Genomic DNA, 13,221 nt, shown 5'->3' with positions numbered 1-13,221 from the left:
ATTTTAATCATTTACATAAAGCTGATAATAATGGATTTTAATAATTTACACGAAGAGATAGATAAGCTCAAACTCATTTTACACACAAAAAAAGAACATTTAAATTTAAATTGAATCAATACAGAAAAGTTTAAATTGAATGGATTTGGTGGAGTTGTAACCCCTACTAAGTATTTCAAGAGAGCATTATATTTTAATGAGTTAGTAGATATATAGAGTATGGTTAGACCAATACTACTCCATATATCAATCATAGGCTCAACTTGACACAATTTTTGTGACTACGATGAATTGGTGGAGTGTTAATGTCAATTTTTGTTTCTTAGATTAGATAAGAAAGTACTAATGTTTGGTGAAGTGTTAGTTCAATCAAAGCTATCCATGAAAGTAACATGAATTGAGACATGTATGGTTCCTTTTCTTGAGGCTGCCAACCACTGCACCACATCAAAATTCACAATAACACCTATTAATGGTATCTAAAACCTATATAATATAATTGCATTTATCCAAAAAGAGGAATAATCTTTGGTTGGAATTCATGGATTAGGTAATTTAATTATTATGTTTTTATATATAATAATAATACACCTGCCTAATAACCAGCACACTAGTATTTAGGAGTTGAGAAAAATAAATAATTAACTTGTCTTAGAAGGAAAATTGGTGGTGTGTGTAAATATGACCCACATGGGTTACAATTTATGCAAAGTTTGAAGTTAACTTGACTTTGACGCGTTTCTCTTAACCGTTTTCTTTGGGAAATGGGGCCAAAGTAAAGGTGGAAAAATAATCACCATTATAATTGCAATGTTTCCTAAGTGAAAAAAACATTATTGTTTCTTTATTTGACTCCTTAAAAGTGACTTCAAATAAAATGACTTTGTTCTTTGTATTAAATAAATATTATTCTTGTTTCTTACTAAGTGTCTTATTTAAATTTAACATAATTTTTAAAATAAGGTTTAATTATATTAGTTTTAATAATAAAATAAGTATTATTTATTAAAATACTATTATTAATAATAAATTATTGAGTAATTACATAAATTAAAATACAATAAATAATGTTAAATTAATATTTTTTTAATAAATATTGCAATTATATTCTAAGAGGTTAAATAATATAATACAAAATAAAAATGACAAAACATCTATTGTGAAACGAATATAGTAGTTTATTTTATAATTTATTGGGAAGCACTAAAGATAATAAGTATTTATGGATAATTATAACAAAAAGTAAAATAAAAATATTTTTATATGTATTATAAATTATTATTATAAACTATCTTGAATAATTTATACAAATAAATTTTAAAAAAATTATCAAAAAATATCATAAATAATTTTGACTAAATTTCTAAAATAAATCATAAAATTTAAATTAATAGATAAATTCATGTTTTTCCTAGTGGATTTATCATTTGAATTGACTCCATTTAGCAAACAGATTTGTTATTTTTACACTTGATTCATACACTACACCGTATGAACATTGTAAGAATATTACTTAAAATAATAAAACATATGTCCTACAGTTTTGGTTATCTATGTGGTATTATATGTGGGTCATGATCACATTCTCTCTCCTAACAACAACCACATACATCAGCTATACTGTTTCCATTTCTTCTTCTTCTTTCTCTTTCTGCGCCATCTACTCATCTCTTCTTCAACTAGTCTTTTCTTTACCCAATCACATACATGGTTTTTGAAGAAAAACAGGAAGTTATTTAGAATCATTATGTGATGAAGATGAAGATTTAACTCAGTAAGTTCCTAGATATCATTTCTGTAGATTCATCCAATAATACCAATGTTCTTCTTTTGGATCATATGTTTGTTCATAATTGTTCATATGTTTCTAGATTTAACACAATATTAACCAACTTTGTCTACTGTTATAGATTTCATATGTTTATTCACGTTTGTTCATTAAACATGTTCTAAACAATATTCATCTACTTCGCTCACACCGTTAACCATGTTTATTTACTGTGAAACGATTTGATTTCATATATTTACTCATGTCGGTTCGTTAACCACTTTGTTACTGTATTAACCAACTTATGTCACACCAATAAACAACTTTGTAATAAACAATGTTATAAACCTGCCCACATGTTTGGGTGTTTATTAACCAAATTATAGACAATATTAACCATACTTTTGAATGTTATTAACCAACGTTATTATAAATTTATATTATATATAACATTTACATTTTTTGTGCAGTTTGTGTCAGAATGGACAATTCAAGCATTTTTATAGAATATGGTAGTAGTCAATAGGAAGATGTAGAAGTTGATCACGGTGATTGTGGTGGTGGTAATGATGACACACTTTGGGTTCCTGCAATTGGGATGTGTTTTTCTTGTATAGAGGAAGTTAAAACATATTATCAAGAGTATGCTTTTAAAAAAAGGGTTTGGATGGAGGATTAGATCATCGAAAAAAGGAGATGACAGAGAGGTCAACTACCTAATACTTTCATGTTCAAGAGAAGGGTCTAACATTTCAAAAATTTCATGCACGTTAAAGACACTACCATCTAGAGCGAAAAGTTGTCCTGCCAAGATTTGTATTAAATTGAAACAAGATGGTTTGTGGTACATTACACAATTTGAATCTAACCATTCTCATTAGACTAGCCATACAAAAGCAAGATTGTTCAAGGCTAACAAGAAAATGAACTTACATGTGAGGAGAATAATCCAAATCAATGATGATGCGGGAAGTAGGATCAACAAGACTTTTCAATCGCTTGTTAAAGATGCAGGAGGACATGAAAATATTCCCTTTTTTGAAAAAGATGTGAGGAATTATATTAACAAAGAGTGTCGTGCAATTGGAAAAGAAGGTGATGGTAAGGCTTTGATTAGTTATTTTTGTAAAATGAGGGGACAAAATACAAATTTCTTCTATGACATAGATTTGGATGATGATTTTCATGTGAGGGATGTATTTTGGGCTGATGCAAGAAGTAGAGCCGCTTACGAATATTTTGGAGATGTTGTAACTTTTGACACAACATACTTGACCAACAAGTATGACATGCCTTTTGCTGCATTCGCGGGTGTGAATCACCATGGTCAATCAACATTACTTGGTTATGGATTACTATCAGGTGAAGACACAGATTCTTTTGTGTGGCTATTTAAGTCATGGCTTCGTTGTATGCTAGAAAAAGCACCTTTGGGTATTGTGACCGATCAATGTAAGGCTATGAAAAATGCTATTGAGTTAGTCTTCCCTACAACTCATCATAGGTGGTGTTTATGGCATATAATGAAATTTTTTCCAGAAAAGCTTAGTGGATATGGTGAATACAAAAGGATCAAGTATGCGATGAAAGAAGCAGTCTATGATACATTTACAACAACTAGTTTTGAACAAAAATAGTGTTCGTTCATAGAAAAGTTTGATCTCTAAGAAAATGATTGGTTGGGTGGGTTGTATATTTAGCGTCATAGGTGGGCACCAACTTTGTTAAGGAAATATTTTTGGGCTGGTATGTCAACTACGCAGCGTAGTGAGAGCATACATGCTTTCTTTGATGGATATATCAATTCTACAACAAGTCTAAATCAGTTCGTGAAACAATATGATAATGCTCTTAGAAGTCAGACAGAAAAGGAATTTGAAGTTGATTTTAATTCGATGGATACAACAATTCCATGTGGGTCAAACTCGTCCATTGAGAAGCAATTCCAAAGTGAGTTTACGAATGCCAAATTCAAGGAAATTCAAGTGGAATTCAGATCTAAAATGAATTATTTTGCCTCATTAAATAGCATGGAAGGTTGCTTCGCTACGTATCATATGTTGGAGGAGATATTAGTTGGAGACATACATAAAGAGCGAGTCTTAAAAGTTGTGCTTGATAAGGAAAACCATGATTTCAAATGTGAATGCTCATTATTTGAGTTTAGAGGTATTGTGTGTCGGCATGTGTTATCCGTGTGTAGTCAGGAGAGGATTATAATTCTTCCAGAGAAGTATGTTTTAACGAGATGGAAGAAAAACATTAAAAGGAAGCATTCATATATCAAGACTAGTTATGGTGTAACAGAGTTGAAGCCACAAATGGACAGGTTTGACAAATTATGCAAGCATTTTTATGAGGTTGCTGAAGTAGTTGCTGAGTCAGAAGAGACTACCAAAGACCTCCATGAAACATTACATTTGTTTAGCTCTAATATGTCCACAAAGGATAGTGCCCTTATTGAAGAAAACATCAATGATGATTTTAATCCAATCAATAGTAATAGAATTCGCAGTCCAAAATATGTCAAGCGCAAAGGTCGTCTTCCATCTAAAAGAAAAACATATGTCGCCGAAACGATCGCCAAGAGGTTAAGGAAACGAAAAAAAAAAGTGATCACACTCAGCTTACTACAGTATGTCTACTTTCGTTAATAAATGATATCTTAAATGTGTGTGTGTGTGTGTATATATATATATATATATATATATATATATATATATATATATATATATATATATATATATATATATATATATATATATATATATATATATATATATATATATATATATATATATATATATATATATATATATATATATATATATATGTGTGTGTGTGTGTGTGTGTATGTGTGTGTGTGTGTGTGTGTGTGTGTGTGTGTGTGTGTATGTGTGTGTGTATGGAATCTAACATTTTTGTTTCTTAAATGTGTAGGAGTGCAATATTGCAATGGTGGGAAATCAGTTTGGAAGTAATATTTCTGTAGAATCATCTCTTGAGGTTGTTAATGGAGAGCATTACTTAGATTCGAGGATTGTGGTTTGTCTACATTATAAGATTGTATTAAATAATGTTTGAATTCACATGTACCATTTGAAGAATTTTTTGTGTTTTAAATTTGAGAAATTCGTATGTACGAGTTGCGAAAAACATATGTAGATGTTGAGGATAAATTAAGTGTACTCATTAAACTACTAATTTATTATGTATTTGATTTTACGTACGTCATATTTTAGATTTTTGTATGTTATTGTACAGGTTGGAAATTGTATGTCATTCATGGATCTTTTGACAACATGTGAAACACCCTTGACAGGTTCATCTCAAGTTTGTACAAATTTATGATGATTTTGAGAATTTTTGGTTATTGACTAGTGGCATGTGTATTTTGGGGGAGACTGTCACATATCTATACTATTTTGAAAATTTTGACATGATGGTATGATGTTCAAACATTTCTTTTAATTTTTTTCAAAATATTACATGCACTAACAATAGTTACATTTGGTGGTGCAGATTATTCAGGTGGAATATTCGGGTGGGATGTTGCAAGATTGTAAATTGAATTTTGTATTAATCCAAATTGTAAATGATGCAGTATTGTAAATTGACTTTTGTCATAATCCAAATTGTACTAAACTTTGTTGGTGTATATAATATATAAATATTTTGTTAATGCAATTACTTCGTATCCAAACATAAAAAAATATGAAGTTGGTTAATGCAGTTCCAGACTTAAAACAAGAGAAATTGAAGTCCCAAACTTGATTAATACATTGCACGAAGTTGGTTAATGGAAGTTTAACTTCGGTTAATGCAGTGTCGGACTTTAAAACAAGAGAAATTGCAGTCCCATACTTGGTTAATACATTGCACAAAGTTGATTAATGGAAGTTTAACTTCGGTTAATACAGTGCCAGACTTTGAAACAAGAGAAATTGTAGTCCCAGACTTGGTTAATACATTGCACGAAGTTGGTTAATGGAAGTTTAACTTCGGTTAATGCAGTGCCAGACTTTAAAACAATGGAAATTGTAGTCCCAAACTTGGTTAATACATTTCATGAAGTTGGTTAACGAAAGTTTAACTTTGGTTGATGCAGTTCCAGACTTTAAAACAAGGGAAATTGCAGTTTCAGACTTTAAAACAAGGGAAATTGCAGTCCCAGGCTTGGTTAATACATTTCATGAAGTTGGTTAATGCAGTTCCAGACTTCAAAACAAGGGAAATTGTTAAATCAGACTTGGTTAATACATTGATGGAACAATATTCACTATAACATATTCTCAACACATTAACAACATAATGAATTATAACATACTCAACATATTAACCACAAAATGAATGATAACATAATCAAGACATTGTGCACATAAATAAAACACAACCATAATTTATCAACATTGCACTACAACACATTATAATTGGTACAAATTCTGCAATACATATTACACAAATTCTACACTACAACACTAATGATTTACAAATTCAATCTAATTCTTTTTCCATGCTTCCTTGGTTTCTTCCTCATTCTTGTAGCTATGTTGGATTTAGACTTTGATTGATTTTCCGCAACATTGGCATCATCATTAAATGGAGTGTTATGTCCAACATCTCAATCCAAAGTTCTTACTTAATCTTCAGTGATAAAGTTCACAAGCTATCGATCATCTTGAACAACCTCGTCTTCAAACGGAGTGTTAACTCTCGCCTTTTTCACCATACTCAAGAACTGATATCCTCTCTTTGAAATCTTTATTCTCAGCCACCAATCTATGATAATCAATAACATCCACAAATTGTTGTCCTTGTTCAAACATAGCAACATTGACTATGTCATATTTTAGTTCTTCCTCTGTTGCAACCACTCTATAAATTATCTAACAAAAAAAGTCAATCAACACACAACAACAGAAAACCTATTTTTCTCAATTCAAACACACAAAATCTTACCATATTTTTTTCAAATGCTTTTTCAATATTTTTCTTCTGCATACTTATAACCGACCAATTCAATACACGTGGAAAACTAAACCTAGAAACAGTAGGTGCTTTCCCCAAAGATAAGTGGTTGAATGCCCAAATCTATAACAAATATTAAGAGTTGTAAATTTCAAAATTTCAAAGTTTCAAAACACAAGATGGAACTATAAAGTAGTATAATATGTTTACCTGCAATATGGCAGCACACCCGTTTAAATATCTTTGTGCCTTGTTTTTTCCCTCCTTCAACACAATTGAAGACTCAGATAAACTAGAAACCACAAAGTTATAAACAACAATTCCCTAACTATGGGCATCAAGGGAATCCAAATCATCCAATTGCTTAAGAAATCCCGTAAATACCTTATTCCCTGTTTTGGGAAAGTAAAACTCCGCAAATGCAAGTAATATGTAAAGTCTAACAAAATTAACTAATTTTTTTTTATGGCAACGAAGTTGTTTACGAATATTGTTAATGGTTACCTCATCCCCTTTAAATAGATCTAATGTTTCACATTGTTGATCTTCATCTACTACTAGAGACTTACCAATAATAGACAATCCAAGAGCAAAAGAAACATCAACTGGAGTAAAGGGAACTATTATGTCCCTAACCCTAAATCCCCTACTACGTGCGTCTCATCTACTTACTAACTCCCATAATAAACCACATGAGATTGAGAAGTTGTTAGAAATATCCATCGCCCATTTGAATGGGGTGCATTCGATGTGAGCACGTTGAGTTTTTGTTAACTTTTCATTGATCCTGCTCAAATTCATCGGGATACAGCTATGCCTCATTCACACCTTAAATTCATGAAAATACTTGATTAACCAACGACGCAGACCAACTAGAATATGTAAACAAATAAAAGTTTAAACCTATGCCTATTACTTACTTCAGTTTCGTCGCCATTTTTGATGATGTCATAGTTTCAGCAATAAATCACTCAACCTAATAACAAAACAAAACCAAAGAAACACATAATCAGTACTACAACCATGGAATTAAATTTTTTATTACATTAATCTAAAAGGATTAAAACCTAAATTTTAAAGGAATCTTGTACATGCTTCTGATTCCACTGTAAATGGTGCCTAAAAGGATTAAACCCTAAATTTCCGGTGTTCCTGTTAATGTGGTGGAAGTTGAACCATCTAACCTTGAGACGGAGAAGATGAAGACGAACAGGATGACACGAAAAAGATGAAGATGAAAGGATGGTGAGACGGAGATTGAGATGGAGACGCAGAGACGGAGACACGGAGATAGAGACGGAGAGCGCCGTTCTACCACTTTTTGAGAGAGGAGTTATAATCCTTCAGCATACACTGCTTTTGGGTGTGTGTTTGAGTTACCCTAAAACCTAAAGCACAAATGACCAAGTTACCCCAATTACTTTAATGAATTACAAAAAAAAAACAGGTTTATTGTATTGTAGATACGGTGTAGGTGTATAAGTAAGTGTAAGCATATCATTTATGTTTAGCAAAATAATATCATAGAGAAAATCCAAGTGTTCAAGATTGATATAACTTGTTAAAGTTGTATGAAAATGTAAAAGAGACACATACTGAATGCAGTGCTACAACATGTGGTACGACATCCGGGTCTTGTGCAACAAGCGACAGATTGCTTCATTTTAACATAAAATTTTGAAAAGATTCAGTTATTTTTTTATTGCTATTGGTTTAGCAATATGATTATATAATTTGTTGTACAAATGTGAAGATCAAATCAAATTTAAAAGAGGATTAAATTTGAATTTATAACAAACAAAATCATATCTTTTTTTTTAGAAATATTCAAGAATCAAATCAAATACCCAACACATTGTGCAAAGATTTTGGACGAAAATAACTGCATATCCAGAAATAAAAAATTCAGAGTTATTTTACTATATAAAGAGCTCAAACCTACATTCAAAAACAAGCATTCATATTAAAGATTTTAGAGGGTTAGAGTTTATAAGAGTCCCTGTTATTTTTATGTGCGCATCTATGTAGGTGGACTCAGTCCTCAAACGTAGGTGTAGTTTTACCAAACTTGATTGTATTCTTTATTGTTTTTCTGCTCCATCATTGTTGAAAATCTACCACCACCTATGGAGAATTTCAATTAATCTCGATGAATAAGATTTTTATCATCCATACAATAACAATGAAAAGAGAAGAACAATGGAGAAAGAAAGTAAATAACGATGAAGGAGAAGAAGAATATTCTGCAGAGTTTCTCTCTGCCCACAACATGTGGAAAACTTCTTATTCACTTTTCAACTGCAAAATCATTTGAATATAATGTTATGAATACAACATTCATTCCATTACAAGAATAAGGGTTACTCCCTCTATTTATAGATTTAGGTTAACTTTCTCCTCAAGTCAAAGCCCAAAACTATAAAAGCCCAAAATAGTTAACATTACTAAAAATAGGCCTAAGTCAAAATCATGTGTGAAGCAACATGCTTCGACACTTCGACACACTAATACAACTCAACACACTAGGTGATTCAACACTTCCTTGCTTTTGTCGAGCAACCTGCTTCGACACAAGGAATTACAATTTAATAAACCACCTAATTCATTGTGTCTAAGCTATCTACATTCATCATAGCTCTTAGTCTTCTAAATATTTTAGCATGCACTCCCTTCGTCATAATGTCTGCAATCTGATTCTCAGATCTGCAGTGTTCCACATTCATCTTCCTATCTGCTACCTGCTCTCGAAGATAATGGAACCTCATCTTGATGTGCTTGCTTCAACCATGTGTTATCGGATTATTCGCCAGATTGATAGCAGACATGATGTCGATCTTCATGGTAATTGTTCCACGACTCTTTGATGTTATCTCTTTAACCATATTCACCATCCATGTTGCTTGACATGCACAAAGGGAAGAAACTATGTATTCTGGTTCGCATGATGATAATGCCACTATTGGCTCCTTTCTCGAACTCCAAGCAATTGGTGCACCACCTAGCATAAACACATAGCCAACTGTGGTTTTTAAATCCTCAGCATCACTACACCAACTTGAGTCGGTGTATCTTACTAGTTTATATTATTTTCCTTCATCAGCTGCAGGAAACAAAATGCCATAGTCGAGAGTTCCTTTCAGAGACCTTAGTATCCTCTTCGTCGCTGCTAGATACGATACCTTTGACTTCTAAATGAATCTACTCACCATACCTACATTGTATGCTAAGTCAGGCCTTGTGTGACAAAGGTATCGAAGTGACCCAATAAGTCTTCTATATTGGGTTGGGTCGACATCATCTTCATCTGAATCTTTCGATAATTGTAATATGGGATCAACTAGAGTCGAAGTTAGGTTGAAATCTTGCATCTCAAATCTCTTGAGTATTTCGCATGTATATCTTCTTTGATGTAACATCAAACCTCTACCACTCTTGTAGAATTCGATGCCAAGAAAATATGAAATGTCACCCAGATCTGACATTTCGAATTCCTTGTTGAGATCATATTTGAAGTCTTTGATCTCCTTCTTGCATCTACCTGTTATCAACAAATCATCGAAATAGAGACATAGTATTAGCAATGAACTCTTGCTTATATACTCCATGTTCAAGTTTTCACTTCACAAATTCCTTCTCCCTTAGAAAGATATCTATCTTCTTGTTCCAAGCTCTTTGAGCTTGTTTAAGCCCGTACAGGGCTTTATGCAGCTTGTACACCTTTCTTTCTTTGTCTTCTTTCACAAACCCAGCTGGTTGTACAACATAAACTTCTTCTTCTAAGGGTTCATTCAGGAATGCACATTTCACTTCCATCTGGCACATCTTCCAATTGTTTATGTTTGCTAGACCAACAACCAACCTGGTTGTTTTGATCCTAGCAACAGGTGCAAAAACTTCGTCGAAGTCGATTCCTTCTTTATGAAGAAATCCTTTCGCCACAAGTCTCACCAAATGTTGAGTCACTTCTCCTTTGGGATTCAACTTCGCCTTGTATACCCATTTCACATTGATTGCCTTCTTGTCTTGGGGCAACTCGACAAGTGACCAAGTGTTGTTGACTTCGATTGACTTCAGTTTTTCATTCATTGCTTTCACCCACTTTGAATATTTCAATGCCTCGGCTGCATTTACTGGTTCGACATCTGTGTTGAAAGCATAATGTACCACCTCACCTTCTTCGTTGACCACATCATCTGATGCAATCACGGATTTTTGCAACCTTGCAGGCATGTGTCTTATTCTTTGAGATCTGCTTGGGCCTGCTTCACCTCTGACTTCTTGTCGAACTTCTCTTTCGACTTCACTAGCTGGTTCATCATATAAGATTCTCACTGAATCCTTCTTAACATTCTCAGTCCAATTCCATTCCTTAAGCTCATTTATGACCATGTCCTTGCTGATCACAATTTGCTTGTTCACTGGGTCGAACAACTTATATCCTCCAATCGAATAATATCCTATAAGGATCATCTAACTCGACTTGTCATCAAGTTTTCTTCTCAACTGATTTGGCACATGTCTATGTGTTATAGATCCAAACACCTACATATGACTTAAGCTTCACACGTGATTCCTTCTAGCTTCTTTGTCGGACATTTGTTCAGGATATATGTTGCAATCGACATAGCTTCTCCCCATTATTATTTGGGTAGATGCTTGCCATTCAACATACTTCTAACCATATTCATGATGGTTCTATTCTTCCTTTCTGCGACTCCATTATGTTGTGGAGTGTAGGGTGGCACCACCTCATGCACAATCCTTTCTTTCACACATAATGCGTCGAAGTCTTTCGACACATATTCTCCACCACCATCATTCATCAGAGTCTTGATCTTTCGACCGCTTTGTCTTTCGACCATAGATTTAAACTTGACAAATACCTCGATCACTTCACTTTTCTTCTTGATCAGGTAAGTCCACAGTTTTCGACTGAAATCATCTATGAACATAGTAAAGCATTTGTTACCTCCAATCAAATCTACCTGGATAGGACCACATACATCAGAGTATATGACTTCAAGAATTTCTTTCGACCTGCTTCCTACATTCTTACTGAAGTTGTTCTTGTGTTGCTTCGCCTACACACATTCTTCACACGCTTCATTTGGAATGTTAATTTCCGGTAATCCTGAAACCATATTTCTTCTCTTCAAATCTCTAATGTCTTTGAAATTGAGATGACCAAGTCTATAATGCAATATCCATTCATCTTCGTTGGCTGCTATTGCAAGGCACTTATGTTCCATCACATTTAGCTCAATCTTGAAGGTTCTATTCTGAGACATTGGATCCTTCAAGATCAACCTTCCATTTGAGTCGATAACTCTCATCATCTTGTCTTCTATCGATATATTTTAGTTCTTTTCGACTAACTGCCCTATGCTGAGTAAATTGCTCTTCATGCCTGGTATGTACAACACATTTGAAATTACTGACCTCTTGTCATCTTTCCTCATAATCAGAACATTAACAACACCTTCAACTGCTAGAGTGTTGTCATTTGCAAATTTCACCATGTTCTTCATTGAGGGATTTATGTTGACAAACCAATCTTTTCTTCCAGACATGTGTGATGAGCATCCTGAGTCAAAGTACCACTGGTCCTTGAATCTCTCTTCATCTCTTGTTGTAACCATCAATAATGTCTCTTCTTCTTCATGTTTCGTCAGTTTTTCATAAGTTTCTTGATTCTTCTGCTTTTCTGGACAATCACTAGAATAATGATCATACTTCTGACAATTGTAACACTGAATGTGACTCTTGTCTAGATTTTGACCACCACCTCTTCCTCTACCTGCAGCACCACCTCTTTGGTTGCCTTGGTTCCAAGGTTTTCTCTGAATCGACCAGTTTCATTTTTACTAATTTCGACCAGTTGAATTGTTGTAGCCTCATCTGCATTTGTTGCCATTCCAGCTTCCTTTGCCTTTCCTTTCTTTTGTTGATTGCGCCTGCAAAGCCATATCACTCTTTGACTTTCCTGCAACTCTTTCAGCCATTCTTTGTTCATGAGATTCAAGTGTCCCTTGAAGCTCTTCCTTTGTCAGTTTTGACAAATCCTTCGACTCTTCTGTGGCTATTACCACATGGTCGAACTTTGGAGTCAACGACCTCAAGATCTTTCCAATAAAAGATCTTGATGTCAACACTTCTCCATATACCTTGATTTGATTCACCTGTTTCGTAACCTTAGTGAAGAAATCAATTATGCTTTCATTGTCTTCCATCTGAAGAAATTCATACGTTCTTTTGTGAGTTTGTAACCTCACCTCTTTCACTTTCTCCATGCCTCCAAACGACTTCTCCAGAATTTCCCATGCTTCTTTCGCTGAATCTACATCACTAACCTTTTCAAAGTTATATGCATCAACACATTGATGGATTATAAAGAGAGCTTTATAATCTTTCTTCTTCAATTCATTATGTGCAACCTTTTCTTGATCTGTCACGTTTTCTCCAAACATGTTACTCCTTCCTTCACA

General features: G+C 33.4%; 1 protein-coding gene across 1 annotated transcript; it reads left to right on the top strand.

The window, feature by feature from the left end:
• Window positions 1-3,516: 3,516 nt before the first annotated feature.
• LOC127136094 (protein FAR-RED IMPAIRED RESPONSE 1) lies at window positions 3,517-5,380 on the top strand. Its single transcript, XM_051062692.1, has 4 exons — window positions 3,517-4,380; window positions 4,709-4,813; window positions 5,033-5,101; window positions 5,291-5,380. The coding sequence occupies exons 1-4, from the start codon at window positions 3,517-3,519 to the stop codon at window positions 5,378-5,380; spliced, it is 1,128 nt and encodes a 375-aa protein (XP_050918649.1).
• The last annotated feature ends 7,841 nt before the right edge of the window (window positions 5,381-13,221 follow it).

Source organism: Lathyrus oleraceus, chromosome 4, assembly GCF_024323335.1.
Source record: "Lathyrus oleraceus cultivar Zhongwan6 chromosome 4, CAAS_Psat_ZW6_1.0, whole genome shotgun sequence".
Classification (NCBI taxonomy): Eukaryota; Viridiplantae; Streptophyta; class Magnoliopsida; order Fabales; family Fabaceae; genus Lathyrus; species Lathyrus oleraceus.
The sequence above is the reverse complement of the archived record's forward strand: the minus strand, read 5'-3'. Positions and strand labels throughout refer to the sequence as shown.

Excerpts from the sequence above, each read along its gene's own strand:
- LOC127136094 (XM_051062692.1), top strand. The coding sequence starts at position 3,517 with ATGTCAACTACGCAGCGTAGTGAGAGCATACATGCTTTCTTTGATGGA. Across the intron at positions 4,381-4,708 it reads TAAGGAAACGAAAAAAAAAA|GAGTGCAATATTGCAATGGT; the intron begins GTGATCACACTC and ends TTAAATGTGTAG. Across the intron at positions 5,102-5,290 it reads CCTTGACAGGTTCATCTCAA|ATTATTCAGGTGGAATATTC; the intron begins GTTTGTACAAAT and ends TTGGTGGTGCAG.